Source organism: Onychostoma macrolepis, chromosome 13 (genome assembly GCF_012432095.1).
Source record: "Onychostoma macrolepis isolate SWU-2019 chromosome 13, ASM1243209v1, whole genome shotgun sequence".
Classification (NCBI taxonomy): Eukaryota; Metazoa; Chordata; class Actinopteri; order Cypriniformes; family Cyprinidae; genus Onychostoma; species Onychostoma macrolepis.
In genome coordinates, this window is record NC_081167.1 from 9,421,812 (window position 1) to 9,438,013 (window position 16,202).

Sequence of the window (16,202 nt, forward strand, 5' to 3'; positions counted from 1 at the left end):
CTTGTCCTTGACCTTTGGGGGAACAGCTTAGACCTCATCGGTGAAACCAAGACCAAATTACTGAGACAAACGCGAGGATAAACATGTTGATGCATAATGAAGCATCACGTGACATCTGACCGCATCGTGCTTTTGACCTTAGGATTTGCTTCTCTTCACAAAGACCTGTCTTTCTAAACATATGCGCTAAATGTCCATGTATGCTGCTGTGCATTTCAAATAAATTCATTTAAAGATCTAATCTATCGTTTTTCATTCATACTGAAAAATAAGATGTTTATGTGTTTTATTAAATTCCGGAAAGACTGCACTCGTGTCTTTTCGTCCACTTACTGTTAAAGGCACTTGTTATTGTAAATATGAGCATAAATAGGCCTATTAATTCATAAAGTTATAATTTAGATCGTGAAGTTACAGTTACACTACGCGTTACTTTTAGCCCTCTGGCGGATGAAGCATAAAATGGCAAGTTCCACGTGGTTTATTAATTAGACTACGGCCAGCCAACCCACCTTTACAGGTGATCATCTCAGAGGGAATGCCACTAATGACATTAAAATTGTTCAATCTACTGCTAGAGCTATCATCGCGCTGTACACGCATGTGTGGGCTACTCATTAATGTGCAGGTGCGGTAAATGAAAAACCCGGCGTGGAGCTCAAGCTGAGTGATCACGGAACGTTCTCGCTCCGCTCCGCTCAAATATACGATTCCAAACCAGTTTTCCGCGCGTTGATTGGTGAGTTAACAAGTGTTGCCAAGTCCGCGGTTTTCCCGCGGAATTGTGCTACTTTAATAATGTTGCCGCGGGTTGTAGAGACCCCAATAAGGTGATATTTAGCCCTTGGAATGTGAATTTTACCAGGCTAACCCCGCCAAAAAACGTGTATTTTTTACGCTTATGGAAGGCGATTTAAAAAAAAAATTTTTTTTTATTTTTTTTAAACCAGGGGACCCCCTCTAAACGCGATTGGGCTAGTTTTGAGTAGCAATTGGGCGGGTTTTGTTATGAAAACCTGGCAACCTGTTGGTAACACGCAAAGTTTGGCCCTTCGGCTTTATTCCTTGGGGTAAGGAAATATCCGAATTATAACGGGTAGTTTTATCTGAAGGTGAGTTACATTAAAATTTTAAATAAATGTTTATATAACTGTTATATCGTTAAGCACTTTTACACACAACCAAAATGTTTATGTGAAATAGTAGACACTACAGTCCTTCAAATATTCACTACAACAGATTAGAAGTGTGATATTGCTTAAATACAGAATATTTATTAGGCTTTTCGTAAGCTCATCTCTTTAATACAGTCTCTTAAACAAATCAAGAACAGTCTGGAAAATAGGAAAATCTGTCTATTGTAAAATATTATATGTATTGTGAATATGATTAATCTGTGTGGTTGTTTTTTTCTTATATATTTTTGAAGATGCTCGCTAATGTTCACTGTTGATGTGTTTAATAAAAAAATATGTCCGTATGCTCTCTCGTCCATCTTTATTATAAGGGTTTGGCTCCGCCCTCCTACCTGTAAATCTCCCCAACAATCTGTGGAGCAGATCTGCTGGACTCTGCCGGGATCAGCTGAGGAAAGTGAATGGGGACAGCGACATGTCATTGAGAGCGGAATAATCGCCGAAACGCCGATATTTGAACGGGTTCTTCCACCGAGCCTCGCAAGACTACAAAGAGCGGCTCGATTCCCAGCTGAATAGCTTCGAAGACATTGATTAAGTTGGCGTTTATGAGAGAAATATCGATTAGACACCGCTGAGGCGACCCTGTCACTAGATGGACGACAGAGAGCTTGAAGACAGCCGTTTCTCCGCGTTTCTCTCACGAATCCTCTTGCTTTCTGACTGATAACAACACAGACCGCGCGAATATCGTTTTTAGACTCCATTTTATTTTGAAGATATGGAAAAAGACGAAGAAAACCCTTCAAAATGAAATATCAAGTCGTCATTAATGCGGCTTTAAATGTCTCGCGCTGAAGGTAACGGACGCGCGTTTTCTCCTCACGCTCTCCAAGCTGCTGCATTTCTCGCTCAAAAATATTAATCACACTGAGCAGACGTGGATAGAGAAACAGAGAAGAAAGGAGAGGGATTTTTGAAGCAATATGGCTGATGGCTGGGGTTGGGGGCGCTGGCAGGAGCTCTCCAAAGCTTCATCTCAATGCTAGCTGTGGCAGATGGCAACGGATCCTATGGCAGCAGCTCTAGAATGAGTAACAATATCAATCTGAATAAAAACCCGGACTCTTCTGTCTCTATATCGAAGATGGACCTGATCATCCCTTTCTCACCAGACGTACCCTGTGACAACAATGGTCAGCGCATGTGGTGGGCTTTCCTCGCCTCATCCATGGTGACGTTCTTCGGGGGTCTCTTCATCATCCTCCTGTGGAGGACCCTTAACTACCTGTGGACGGTCTGCTGCCATTGCAACATCAAAAGCAAGGTAATGCAAGCCCCTTTCCCACTCCACAAAAAGCACCATTAGCTGGAATTAAATGGTCGTGTTATCTTTGTGCATTGGTAGTTTATCTTAATAACTAAATAGCATTTGGATGGCAGTGGATTGGCATTGATGGAAGTGATTCATTGTGAGTAATACACTGGATCTGCATGACAATATTGCAGCAAGCACTCAGTCTGAATAAACCACACGCACAGACAAAAAAAAAAAACATGTCAGTTTTTGCACATTTGAAGAAAATGGAATTAAGAGATTCATATATAGTGTCAACAAATGAAAAAAAGCCTTTTATATAGGCCTCATAATGTGTATGAACAAATAACAGTATTTAGATCTTTTATTTTATTTTATCCTTTTTTTCTTCTTGTTAGTGGTTTATTGATGGATGAAAATGGTTGATAGGTGCCAGTTGGAAAAATATTCAGAGAATACACTAGATTTGTATCAGGAATTAGAGCTGTAGATGTGTACGCAATCAGTAACCCGGTAATCCATTTAAACTGTTACTAGATTCCGTCTGTAACCTTGTAAACAAGGCGTTTAGACACAAGATGACTGCAGAATGAAGTTGTGTTAGACAGCTTTTAGTCATACACTGACTGTCTTGAAAGTCACATAGTAACTTGTATGCATTAAACATATTATATTTGTTACTTTGGCTAGTGGTTTATTGATGGTTGTCTAAAGTATATATATCAGCCTTTTAAAAACATAATGGTTCATTAAGCGCAATAAAATTAAAAGCAAGCCAGTACATTAATGTGGATGAGCACAGGGACACAGATTATCTTTAACAGACATCGTCAACTGCAAACACATTTTAGTGTTTGATTTTCATGGGAAACCAGTCCAGACCTGTTGCTTGCAAATGTGTAAAATATAGGACTGTATTTTTCACATCTATTCAATTTGATAGTAATGTGATGGCTTCCATTAGGCACTCAAAATGGACTCGATGAGTCCCAGTGTGCGATAGCAACAACAGTGTGGCTTGTCTTCTGCGTATCCATCGTCTTTGACGGATTGGCTGCAATCCAATGTAAATGGAAAAGTGTTATTCACATCTCTAGAGACTCAATGCAGAGACAAAAAATGACCGAAGCTTAATTTTGGCTGATTCATGTGGGATTTGAGGAGACGATATCCAGTGAGTTATAATTAACCACATGAGGCCTGGATTCAAACAGCCAATACACTTTAATCCCTATTAGTATCTACCGACTAAGATATCTGTCTGGGAATGACTTAAAAGATAGATTAGATGGTTTGTCTCCTTTCTAGTTTGTCAACAACTTTGGCTGTGGGGTGTTCTCGCATTTAAATGGTTGATATGAATGAATTCACGTGTTCCTTCTCCTTCGGATGAGACTGTGTTGAACTTTTTATTTATTTAAATGAGAAGGGTTAATGACGTCTGTGAAGTTACCAGTCTTCATTACCATTTAATTATCTACATGTACAAGCGTTCCAGCAAAGCAGAGTCTGTCTGAAACTGACACTGTAGTTCATCCTCTTTGGATGGAAGTTGTTAAAACACAATCAGGCCTGTGTTTATATCACCTGCTGTTGGGAAGCCTTGATTAAGCCTTGTTGTCTTCTCTGGGATATGATGTATAAGTATAAACCTGACTGATTTGCGTCGTCAGTGTTTCCCTACCAGTGGCTGATGACAACCCTTTGTTGGGCCATTGGGAATGAGAATGTTGTGCCAAGTGATATCTCACCAAATCCCGTTTCCAAGAAGAAATGAAAATGGTGCTGTGGATAATTGTGAGCGCTTGATGTGTTTCCTAGTGGAAGGAGACTCTGGAGGGGTGACTTTGTGGACTGGTATTGACACTCTGTTGCAAGGGGAACATGCTTGTTAGGAGCATTAAGAGACTGAAACGTTATCCCCCGTGCAGCTGACTGTGGACGGCAGGTCTTCCAGGCATGGTGTCAGTAATGGGACGCGCAGCAGAGGCCGGCCATGTTGAGCAAGTGGGTGAGACCGAGAGCGTGCCGTTATATCAGTCATAGAGATTGCACCGTACAGGTGTAATGCACCTGAAAAAAGATCCCACATCATCTTAGAGTTGCTCATCTGCGCTTCCTGCCTCTGTTTTACACTTTTCGGATTGGTTATTCGATGTGTCTTTCCATTGTTCTCTAGGTGATAAGTGCCCCTAAGGTGCAGTTGCGACACGGAAGGAGTGATGACTTAATGTGAACTCTCTCTCTTTGTCCTCTGTGGCACCTTGCCTCAGGCTTCAGCTAAATGTGCTTTACCGTACAACACCTATTGAGTCTTATAGGGAACCATTTCTGTCCTTAGTAAAGGGGCAAACAGAATAAATATAGGATAATGAGTTAGGAGTTTTTTATTTTTTTATTTCGTGCACTGGTAGCAGGTAGCAACACCACTTACAGTAACAAACACACTTGGCATCCTTTTATTTGAGCTAAGGAGGTTTGTTGGTGCTTTGAAGTTATGGTGGAATGTACATGTGAATAAATGGTGAAAAAAGTGTACTTTCATTTCTAAGTGAGGGGCATATCGATTCAAGACCCATGGCAAAAAACTGTGGCAACTATGGTTAAAATGCTACAGAAAAAACCTGTATAGCCTTACTATATACTGTGAAAAAATTTAATGAATCTAATGGGATATTTTGTGTAATTTTACAGCAAAATCCTGTTAAATATTTTTAGAAGTGAAAGTCATTTTATAATTTGCAGTGCAAAAATGTGAATTAACGTTCCCAGAATTTTATACTATTATATTAGTGTTTTACCATGTTGCTGTTTTATATTTTTGTTTTCTGACAAATATATTAGTATTTGTCTCAGCTACTTCTATTTGTATGTATGTAGACCTATTTATTTATTTTGCAGTGTACTTTTCAGTTAGTAAACGTTTTTGAATATTTAATGAAGCTGGTTGGTTGCCGTTTTTTTTTTTTTTTTTTTTTTTTTTAGAGCCAATCATTTGAGCTATGACAAATCACTTTGGAGCTACAGGAAGAATTGTAACTCTGATTGGCTGTTGGCATCACATGAACATGTGCAGTCCCACAGCCTTTCACTAGCAACTGTCCTGCCGGTGCATCAGCTGTGACGTCAAAGGGAGGAAGGGGAAAGATATGAGGTTTCCAGAACACATCAGAATACATGGCTTTTTATATTGAATGCTCCTTGTTCACATAATGCTGTAATAATGCCACTAGCAACACATAAATGCTTACATACATACTTCACCTTTAATGAGTTTGCTTATTTTAATAAGGCAGACACTATCCACATTAAATGCATGTTTTTTTGTGACCCAAATTTCTGTTTACATTTTGCCAGAGGTAGCAAAAACAGTACTAAAGCAGAGTTTGTTATTGATTTATATTCTATATTTATTTAATATTGTTTTGTATTTCTGCTCTAAATTGCTTTATTCATTTCCCTGTCTTGTTTTTACTGGCAAATAACGTGAAGGTGTTTACCAAAGTCTATTGGTCCTTGAAATGAGCCTTTGCTTTTCGATCTGGTGATTTAGTCCGAGTCTTGCATGACTACCGTTTTCCATTTAAAGCTCAAGACGCTCTCTGACCCACTGGAGGGTTACGTCTCAAATGAGGCGCATGTTTTGTATGCATGTGTTATGAGACTACAATACAAAGATATTTTTATAGACCTAGGGCTGAACTTTGTATTTTCATTAAAGCACTCAGAATTACTGAGATGCCTAGTAAGTGGGTTTGTTGTGTGCCTGTGTATCCCCTCGTGCTTGGCAACGCGCCGGCTGCCTTTGGGCTAACAGGAGGACAGCACACACCCAAAGATCAGCTGTCCCTCTCACTAACACTCTAACACAATGTACCCTGTGAGTCTGTGCTCGGTACATGCCTCTCTAGCTCCATTATGAGATACACATCAAATTATTTTCATTGTCACTAGATAGTTTGCATTTTGTATATGCAAATGAGTACAGTGGAAGAGCATGTGGTGGAAGTCAAAGGACACTTGGGTGTTACACTTCAGTACTAATTCTGCTTTAAATTAAGCTTTTTCGAATACACTTCTTTTTCCCTCTGGCTTTTTTATTTTTTTTTATTTTTTTTAAAGCCTTGTAACAAAGTCCATCTCTTGTAACAGCTCAGTAAGAATGATGTGAAATTGATTTGCTATTGATCACAACAAACAGTGTGTCTTTGTACACGTCTTGAATTGATATCTGGAAATGTTTTAAATGGCATATAGCCTTGGGATGTCACGTTGGCCGTTTGTTGTTGTCGATATGACAAATGAGTATGCATATTAAAATGGGGAAGAGACTTCTCATGTCATCATGGTGCAGTATAAAAATATAAAAACATGTCAGATTTGTTGCTGCAGCCACTGGGGTGGATCATGGTTGAATTGAGCGATAATGATGTATGAAGAAATTGAAACTGACAGTTGTACAGGGCAGTCAGGCCTCAGAGCTGTTTTAGTATACTCTTAAATACTTTTTCTGAGAGTGATTTATTTTCTGTCAAACATGTCCACTTATTAAAGGGATAGTTCACCCAAAAATGAAAATTCTGTCATCATTTACTCACCCTCAAGTAGTTCCAAACCTGTATGAATTTCTTTGTTCTGCCGAACAAATATTGCCGAAATATTTTGAAGAAAGTTTGTAACCAGGCTGTTTTGGGGCACCATTGACTTCCATAGTAGGAAAGAAAAATACTATGGAAGTCAATGGTGCCCCAGAACTGCTCTGTTTCCCACATTCTTCAAAATATCTTCCTTTGTGTTCAGCAGAACAAACACATTCATACAGGTTTGGAACTACTTGAGGGTGAGTAAATGATGACAGAATTTTCATTTTTGGGTGAACTATCCCTTTAAAGGAGTTGTGTGTTGAACACTTACATTTTTTGGTCCCCTGATATTTGTTATTCTTACACAGTGCTTTAATAATAACCTAAGGCAAAATGTGCTGTTACAGTGTATTACCAAAATTACAAATCAGTTAATCTGTATGCAAAGTTGTTGTTTCATTGCTGGAAACAGAAATGATTTAGTATATGTGTGCAAGGCCTCTGAGTTCTGTCTAGCATACCGGCCATAGAGGCCTGGCATTACTGTCATGTGTTGTTGATATTGACCCAGCATAAGCATGCACTACAAACACAGGGCAAAGACTGACCAGTTTCCATTGCTGTGGTCAAGACATTTCAATCAGTCCAAGTAAAACACTAAGGATTTACACACTTTTGCACTTTTTCAGGGTCTGGGCCCGGTTGCATAAAGCACCTTAAGTGTAATTTTCCCTTAAGATCGCCCTTAAGTTTCCCTTACAATTAAGGGCGTTGCATAAAATATACCTTAAATGACACTTAAGGGTTTCTTTAGGTGAAACGTCATAAACCCTTAGAATTTCTCTTAAGTGTCCCTTAAAGCCCATTAAGTGTTGCATAAAGCCCCTTAACTGTCATTTTCCTAAGTATAACGTAAGGTATGGAAAATGTCACCTTAAGTGTTACGCAGCGAGCAGATTCAATCCTAAAGTCTTCTACAAGACACAATCGGCCGCTTTATAACAGATTTAGGCATTTATTCACATTAATCAAATTACATACAACTAATAGCTCAAACGTGAGTGCGTCATGCGAGAACACATATATTCTATAATATTTTATTCCTGTATTTTCCTACATATTACCTGGAAGATGACTTGAAAAACACACATACAAAATATATTTTCGCAATCGTGTGTTTATTGTGTTTACATTTCTGCTTTTAGCTTAGCTGCAGCGATCGCTGCTGTATTCCATCATAAGATACTTCTATGTGTCCGGAATGGACTTTCAGCTCAACAGTGCCCTCCGGCTTCGAGTATGAATGAAACATACACTGCATAGGAGTGTTTAGCGCTTCATAATGTTCACATCACCTCATTTTGGATACGAATAAAATGACTGTCTTGTCCCTTTGCATTTAAATATAGATTTATTCACATTAGTCCCTGAAAATGTTATGTTTCTGTGAAAACACCTATCTGCATTAACAAATAACGTGTCCATGGCAACGGTAGATTTTTTTTAACGCAAAACCTGGGTCGCTGTTGTGAAATACTTAACGGTTTCCCTTAAGTAAGGGAATGGTTTAAGGGATTGTATGCAACACCCTCAAGTCATTCCCTTAGATAAGGGGAAATCACGCCTTAAGTGTCATACTTAAGGGAAAAACTTAAGGTGCTTTATGCAACCGGGCACTGAGCCTTTGGCAGGTACATTTAATATATCAAATGAATTGATTAAATGTTGTATTAATAAATACAATCAGAATATCTTAGTTTTTTTGTGTGTGTGTCCAATTTATACGTTTTGTTCAAAGGTCAGTGTCACAATTTTGAAGTAGAAATAGTGCAAAATTATAAACATTTCTGCTTTGTTTTGTGACTTAAAGGTGCCATTGAATGCATTGATACAATATTTTAAATTGTTCTCTGATATCTAAAAAAATAAACAATGGTGTTTGAGGCTCATGGTATGTCATTTCCATGTACAGAACTGTTGCTATTCAACTATGCCAAGGTAAATACAGTTTTCCATTCTATGGCACCTTTAATTTTTCTGTTTTGAATTTCTGTTTGAACTTCATATTTAACAAAAAAAAAAAAAGACCAGATTTTCAATGTTGTCTCAGACGTTTGGCCCTCACTAGGGTTGCTGCAAAAGACGGTGTTGACGGTTTTACTGGTGTGAAGCCGCAACACCGGTCATGTCACTTTCCCACCGCTGCCCCCACCATTTTTTTTTATTTTTTTATAGTAATAAAAATAAGTAGTTCAGTTAGAGGACACTACAATTAAAACTGAACGCGGCTGCTCAATGCAGCATGCGGAACGACAGTCACATCACACAGATCAGATTTAATTTATCACGTGAAGAAAAGCTGACAAGAAGAGTGAGGTGAGACAGACAAGACGGCAGAAGAGTTTCAAAACGACATGCAAAAGTAGCCTGGTAATACCAAACTCTGCTACTTCGCTTTGCTTCATAGACAAAGTCTGGAAGGGCATAATTGACAAGCGTTTACTTTCTCGTGGGCGGGCGCTTGCCTGAAGTTTAAAATCATTGGTGTACCGTTTACAGTTTTGTAAAGGCTACCTAAACTTTGTGTAAGTTAATTATTATTATGCCATGGCCTGTCTGAATACTCTATTCTGATTGGCTGGCAGGTGTTGATTAAATTAGTTTAACTGCACAGGTAGTTCCAGGTCAGTTTAACCACATTCTATATTAATGCGCTTCCTATAAACATTGGTAACCATAGTAACATACAGTTACAGTTGAATATTAATACAGACTAAAATAACCGTCATTTTTATCGTTCCGGTCAAATATTGCAGCGCAAATATTATTAACATCTTTAATATGTGAATGCTGGCAAATGACCATGGCATAAGCGGGATAATCAATGGCTAGCTGTGCATTAAACAATTTGAATGCACTTCGCGGAGGCAACCTTTCTTCGCTTCCACGTCGTGCATTCAAATAGTTTAATGCACAGCTAGCTGTTGATTATCCCTTACTTATATATTAGCCATATAGCATGGTGTATTTTTATTCATTTTGTTGATTAAAAGTTCTGTTCTACGTTGTATTTTGTTTTTGCTTGAATTGAATTCAAGTAATTTAACGCTGAATTTCCGCTAATTTGAAAGTGAAAGTAAAATACGCATGACGATGTTAAGCTATTTAAAAGCGAAGGAAAGTGAGGAAAAGAGGGAAAGCTCAAACGAAACTAAAAACAAACAACTGCTTGAGGCCGAATTGCCGCTAATTTGACAGTGAAACTGAAAGTAAAATGCGCACACTGCTTTTACAAGCCATTTAAAACGAAAGGAAAGCGAGGAAAAGGGGGGAAACGAATCCCCCCCCCTCCTACACCACAGTGATACCGGTATCACCGGTGTTGTCACACATCGATTAACCGGTGGAAAAATTTCCTCACCGTCACAACCCTAGCCCTCACTGTATTAGTTGTAAAATTGTAAGGGCTTGGTTGCATTAGGAAATGTTTGCCTGAGTCAGGAGAGACATTCCTCGCTGGTGGCGACACCAGATCTCACTGGCTGGTCAAAACCGTTAGCACATGGGAAAAGATAGCAGGATGGCCATTGCTGGAGCTCACAGAGGAAGCCGCTGCTGGCTGGATCAGCTGCTGTTGTCTTTAAAGAGCCTTGTGTGCTTGTAATCTGTCTGCAGTCAGAGCCACCATGTGCTCTCATCTCCACTAACCCCTGGCTAATATTAACTAGACCACAATCAGACGAAACACAGTTTGCCTTCATATTGTTATTTTGAGTTTAGTGGAGGATGGCTGTATGAAAGCTGGTTAAGAGTTACAATTGATGACTGCCATTAATAGCAATTCATCAATGTGAATTATTGGTCCATATGAAATAACCACAAGGACTCTTGTTGTGTTTTGTCTGAGAAGTAGCAGCTCTTGAGCTTTGAGAGTCGGTTCTACTTTTGGTAACACTTTCCTCTTGAATGTCTTTGGCACTTCACCGTTGCGAGATGAAATTGATGCATTACTGATGGAGTGGTCCGAGCCCTTCATTTAGAGAGTTATCTGGACGCCTATCCAAACGCGGCCCTTGCGACTAGCTCCTGAGCTCTCATTCGCCCCCATCTCAATGAGCTTAACATCATAATTGGTGCTTTGATTGGAAGCAGTGATGCAGTGTGCAGGGCAGAGGAGAAGCGAAGGGTAGAGGACGTTCCTGTGACCTTCAGGGATGTGGGCTGTGCTGCCGAAGCCTCGTGCTGCTCTGTGATTTGGCTCCATCTCTCCCGTGTGCTCGCAAGCTAATAACAGGTTGTGCTTCTGATGGCAGGCGGCAATTTTAATAACCTGCTTGGCTCTTAGCATGCACTACAGCACATTGGTGTGATGAGATGGAGTGCTTTTGATGTGCCTGCAAAGGTTATTCCACAAATGTCAGGCTGGTTTAATTGAAGAAATGTTACAAAAGCATCTCTTCTCAGCTCACACTATTGAAAGCTTTTTAAAAGAAATCAAATTTTTACTCTTTACTTTTAGGATGTATAAAGACCCCTTTTAAAGCCTCTAGGGTGTTTCATTTGTTTAAAAAGTAATAGTGGAAGGAATAGGGCTTGTGAAAAGTGAGACGAGTGTTTGTAAAATAAGCCGTCATGTGCCCTGCACATGACATGACATGTTGACATCATGTAGCCTATACATATGTTGTACACACTGAAACTTAAGTTCATTGTTGTAGGTCTTGGAGAAGGAAGCAATTAATGCCGGTGTAGTTTTTTTTAAGCTGATGTTTTTGTATATGTTTCTGTCCATCTTGTTTCATTACATTAGCTACTTCATGTATCATGTAAAAGTACAGCTGTTATACATAATGTAACTGTACTGATGTAACTACTCTTGTTTCACTTTTTTATCCCAAAATATAAAGTTTGTGATATTTCTAAGAATGGCACACGGAGTAAAACATGCAAAATGTATATTAGTGAAAGAAGATAGAATTATAAAGATAGAAGATAGATCTATAAAATTAGATATTACTCTGCAAAAAGCAAGACATCTGCAAATTAACGTTTTCAACATAGATTATTAATGCTAATACACAATACACAAATAAATAATGCTATTATTAGTAATGCACTGACATTTTGGTAACAAAAATATTTGGAGCAGAAATCATTGACATCCAACAATGCTATTGAGTTGGCACTTCACAAATGGTATAATTATATCTAGGGCTGCACGATTATGACAAAAATCATAATTGTCGATTATTCCCTTGAGATTGTAATTGCGATTTATTAATAACGATTATTTTGAACAGGTTTATGTAACATTGTTTGAAGCCGCATGCCATATTTCTTTTTTTATATAAAATATATATTTAAAAAAAAGGCTGAAAACACTCTTGCTGAACTTTTATTGCTTTTCTATAGCATTGAACCTCAAATGTCAACTATACATGGGTTTGGTTTCTTCTTTAATCAAAAAAAGATAAAATTATGCATGGTATAATAATGTTATACTAAAACTAAAAGGAAAAAATTGTTTACTAAAGCTATATATTTCATTTACAATTAAACAGACGAAATCTCAAATTACAGTAACATTTTACAGTACAATTTCTATTATCAGGGCTCCAGACTAACATTCGAGAGCAGTGGCACCAGCACCTGATTTGGTAGCACTGAACATGTAATATTACAAGTTTTGTCTCTTAGAAATGCACATTAGAACAGGAGCTTGAGTTGGGATGCAGATGTACATTTGACAGTACCATTGTGAAAACTGTAACAGCCTCATCTTTTATACATAACCAAAAGCACAGCATCTCATTACCATGGTAAAAAAGTAGCCTAACTATATGGTTTCTATGGTGTTTGCATTGAAAAACAGTAGCCTAAAGACATTCAGTCAATTACAAATCCACATCAACTGATAGAATAATTAACAAAATAATGTAATTATATTCCATTACTCCTTTAACATATTTAGTATATTAATAATATAATAATACTCAATATGAATATCCTACATTTTTGCCGCCATACCATTGTTACCGTTAGTGTTACTACAGTAAAACTTTGGTAAATGTGGGTGATTTGTGGATTGAAACGTCTTCTAACTGGATCGTTGTTGCACTGTTTCTGCTGCTTTCCTTTCTGCATCAGTGTTGATGAGAATAACAGCTCTGATTTATTTGGCTTTAAACTAGTTTAAATTAAAGAGACGTGATTTGTACCGGAGAACTCTGCGCTGAACTCGAGTGCTTCTTACTGGATTTCACAGCGTTGTTTAGTGCGTGATCGCGACTGGTCACTGTAACAAACGCATACGCTCTAAGCTCGCACTGCGCTGTTTTCTTTTGAGGCGAGTGGATAAAAGGTCAGTGTGGCTCGCAGTTCAAATGAGTACCGCTATTTTGTTCCGCTTTTGACACGTTTGGCGTTTAACATGTCTATCATGCACAACAGAGTGACAACGACTATCATTTACACAATGTCTTTTATCCAGTGTTTTGAGTTTGCTAAACCCCGCGCTGCAAACACCTCTTAAGCACACAGCATAATGCAAGTGGGCATTTTTAATTATTTATTTTTGTAATTGCGGCTTTGACCGATTACGTAACCGTGGCATCCATAATCGTAATCGCGATTAGAAATTCGATTAATTGTGCAGCCCTAATTATATCATTAAAAGGTTGATGTATAAACTGCAATTTTAAATGTTTATATACAACTTTTTATGTTGAGTGTTGATTATTTAGTTAATTACATTAATTAGTTGATCATTAAATAACCTTTATTTTTGTTTTCAGTTTTCTGCTATTTCGGTTTAATACTATAATATACAATACTAATAAATAACATTATACTACTCAAATGTGTGGTAGTTCTGATAGTAGTTCAGCAGATAGATGTAGCTGCTGAAACAGGACATAGTGTTATTCAGTCAGTAGAACACAGGCTGTTATTTTTCCCAGCTAAACCTCAGGGGACAAAGGACAGATTATCTGCTTACAGGTGAAATTTAGTTGATGTTGCTGGATATTGTATTTGATTGAAATAATCATATTATACATTTGGTTGTGAGGCCTGTTTCTAAAACACAATAAGTATGTTTACATGCACATCTTAATAACCCATACACATGTAAGATCAAGTAAACAGTGATTATAAACTGTAAGCAAAAACAATCGACAAACAGATTTTGTTTTTCCCCATCAGCCTGATTTTGCTTCATGTAAATACTATAAATGGTGCTCTGGCAGTTTAATCAATATTTTCACATTGAGTGCATGTCTGTTTATGTTTTAATGTCATAACTGGAGAAAGACATGGCAATTTTATTTGTGAAAAAACATGATACTCTTTCATTAATCTTATCTCTTAAAGCAAATTCTCTAGCTCTCCAAGATGTGCAACATTCATTAAATATTTAACACCAACATACTACCTAAAGATTATATAGCACACACAGGCACATATACACCATATTTGAACCCCTAAGCATTTGCCTTTGTAGAGGTTCTGAGACCACCTGGCAGCCCAAGAACCATTTTTCCTTGTTCATGAGCTTTATATCCCTCATGAATCACTTTCAGCACACTTGGAAATTAGGCTACTTAATAGGCGTCTTGTTTTTCTGGGCTGGGCTGGTCCACACTAGCAATCTTGTTAACATTCAGGCACTCCTGCACATCTAAACTGCAAAAATCATTTGTGTTGCTCTAGCATCGTGTGAGTGTGAAGTCTCACGTTTGGATGAGATGCATAAAACACAAGTGTTTCCAGCCTCAGTGATTCTGCTCAGAATTAGGCCGTCAGCACCATGGAGAGCTCAGTGCAAGAGTTTCAGTTGCACAAATCCAGACACTGGACCGTTTAATGCTCAAACACATCTGCTTTGGTTGGAAGGTGTACAAACACGTTTGAGATGACTTTTGTGCTAAACATCTGAGCTTGTCATAATCAAGAGAGTGAAAATGGTGGCGATTGTTTTATTGAAAGCTAACATCTGTTTGCTCTGAATGAAAGCAGCTGCGACCTTGTCATCTGTGCAAGTACATCATGTTGAAATGCATTTGATATGAATGGGCAGTAAATGACTGTGTGACTACCACATGGATTCGGAAGACTAGTTTGTCTTCTGTTACACTCTCTCAGTCATGGTCTGCAATTTTTAGACGTATACACATGTGGCTGTTTTCATTTGTGCACATTCACAGCTGTTCATGTTTTGGTTGTTAATTATAGCTGGTGGATACCGCTAATTGATTGCTATTTTTTCTTCGCTGTGAAACGGATGTCGTGAGAAATACATCTTTAATCATGTTTATTTCAAACGGCTCTCAAAGTTAAAGGTAGTGTGAACTATTGACTGAAAGCTAAAAATAACCTGGCTTTAAAGTAAACTGTGGATAAGAAAATGTTGGGCTAGCCTAAAATATTGTGAATATCCTCAGTGCAACCCGTCGGGTACGTGAACAGCGATGACTGTGCTTGCTGTACTCGCAGTGCAGGCAAGATGATGGCTTATGGCATACGTTAAGGGTTTTAGCATGCTTCAGAGAGCTGCGTCTCTCTCTTAAGGCTCTGCTGCAATATTTTGCAAGACAAAACTGATTAAACATCTTCCTTGATTTTAGCATTAAAGAACTGTGAATCATATCTAGCATCTACCCTTGAATGTCCTTCTGTTGTTGGCAGTGCGTGACATGCATTTGAATGCATCCTGGAAATTGAGGATGATTTTTCATTATATATTACAAGGACGTCATTTGATTTGCTAATTCCGGTTTGGGTGGTGAAGTAGAGGGGGCTAAAGCCACACAGCTGCTTTGCTGAGCATTGTCTCAAAGCAATACAACTGCAGAGAGATGAGCACTGGCAGAGGTTCAAAAAACCCAGCTTGGCCTCTCTTTCTCTCTCTCTCTCTCTCTCTCACTTCATTTTTTTGCCTCTAGCAGTAGCAGCCTTTTCCAACATGGCCCCTCTCAAATCTCTGGCAATAGGTTTGTCACAACATTTCTCAACATACCAACATTTCATTTCTAGATATAGTACTGATTTTGATACCACCGCAAAAACTAATATGTTGTGAAACACACTCCTTTTATTTAAAATATTATTAATATTAGATATTTGGAATGAATTATAATTGATTAATAATATTATGTAAAAAAAGAC

The 16,202-nt window shown here is 38.2% G+C and overlaps 1 protein-coding gene across 13 annotated transcripts in view; it reads left to right on the top strand.

Annotated features, from left to right (window-relative positions):
- Positions 1-995: 995 nt before the first annotated feature.
- kcnma1a (potassium large conductance calcium-activated channel, subfamily M, alpha member 1a) overlaps positions 996-16,202 on the top strand; it is a 255,781-nt gene continuing 240,574 nt past the window's right edge. For all 13 annotated transcript variants that reach the window (XM_058796801.1, XM_058796805.1, XM_058796803.1 and 10 more), the window contains exons 1-2: positions 996-1,112; positions 1,508-2,463. In XM_058796801.1, the coding sequence (XP_058652784.1) occupies positions 2,179-2,463 (285 nt within the window). In that variant the 5' untranslated portion in view covers positions 996-1,112; positions 1,508-2,178. The remainder of the gene's footprint in view (positions 1,113-1,507; positions 2,464-16,202) is intronic.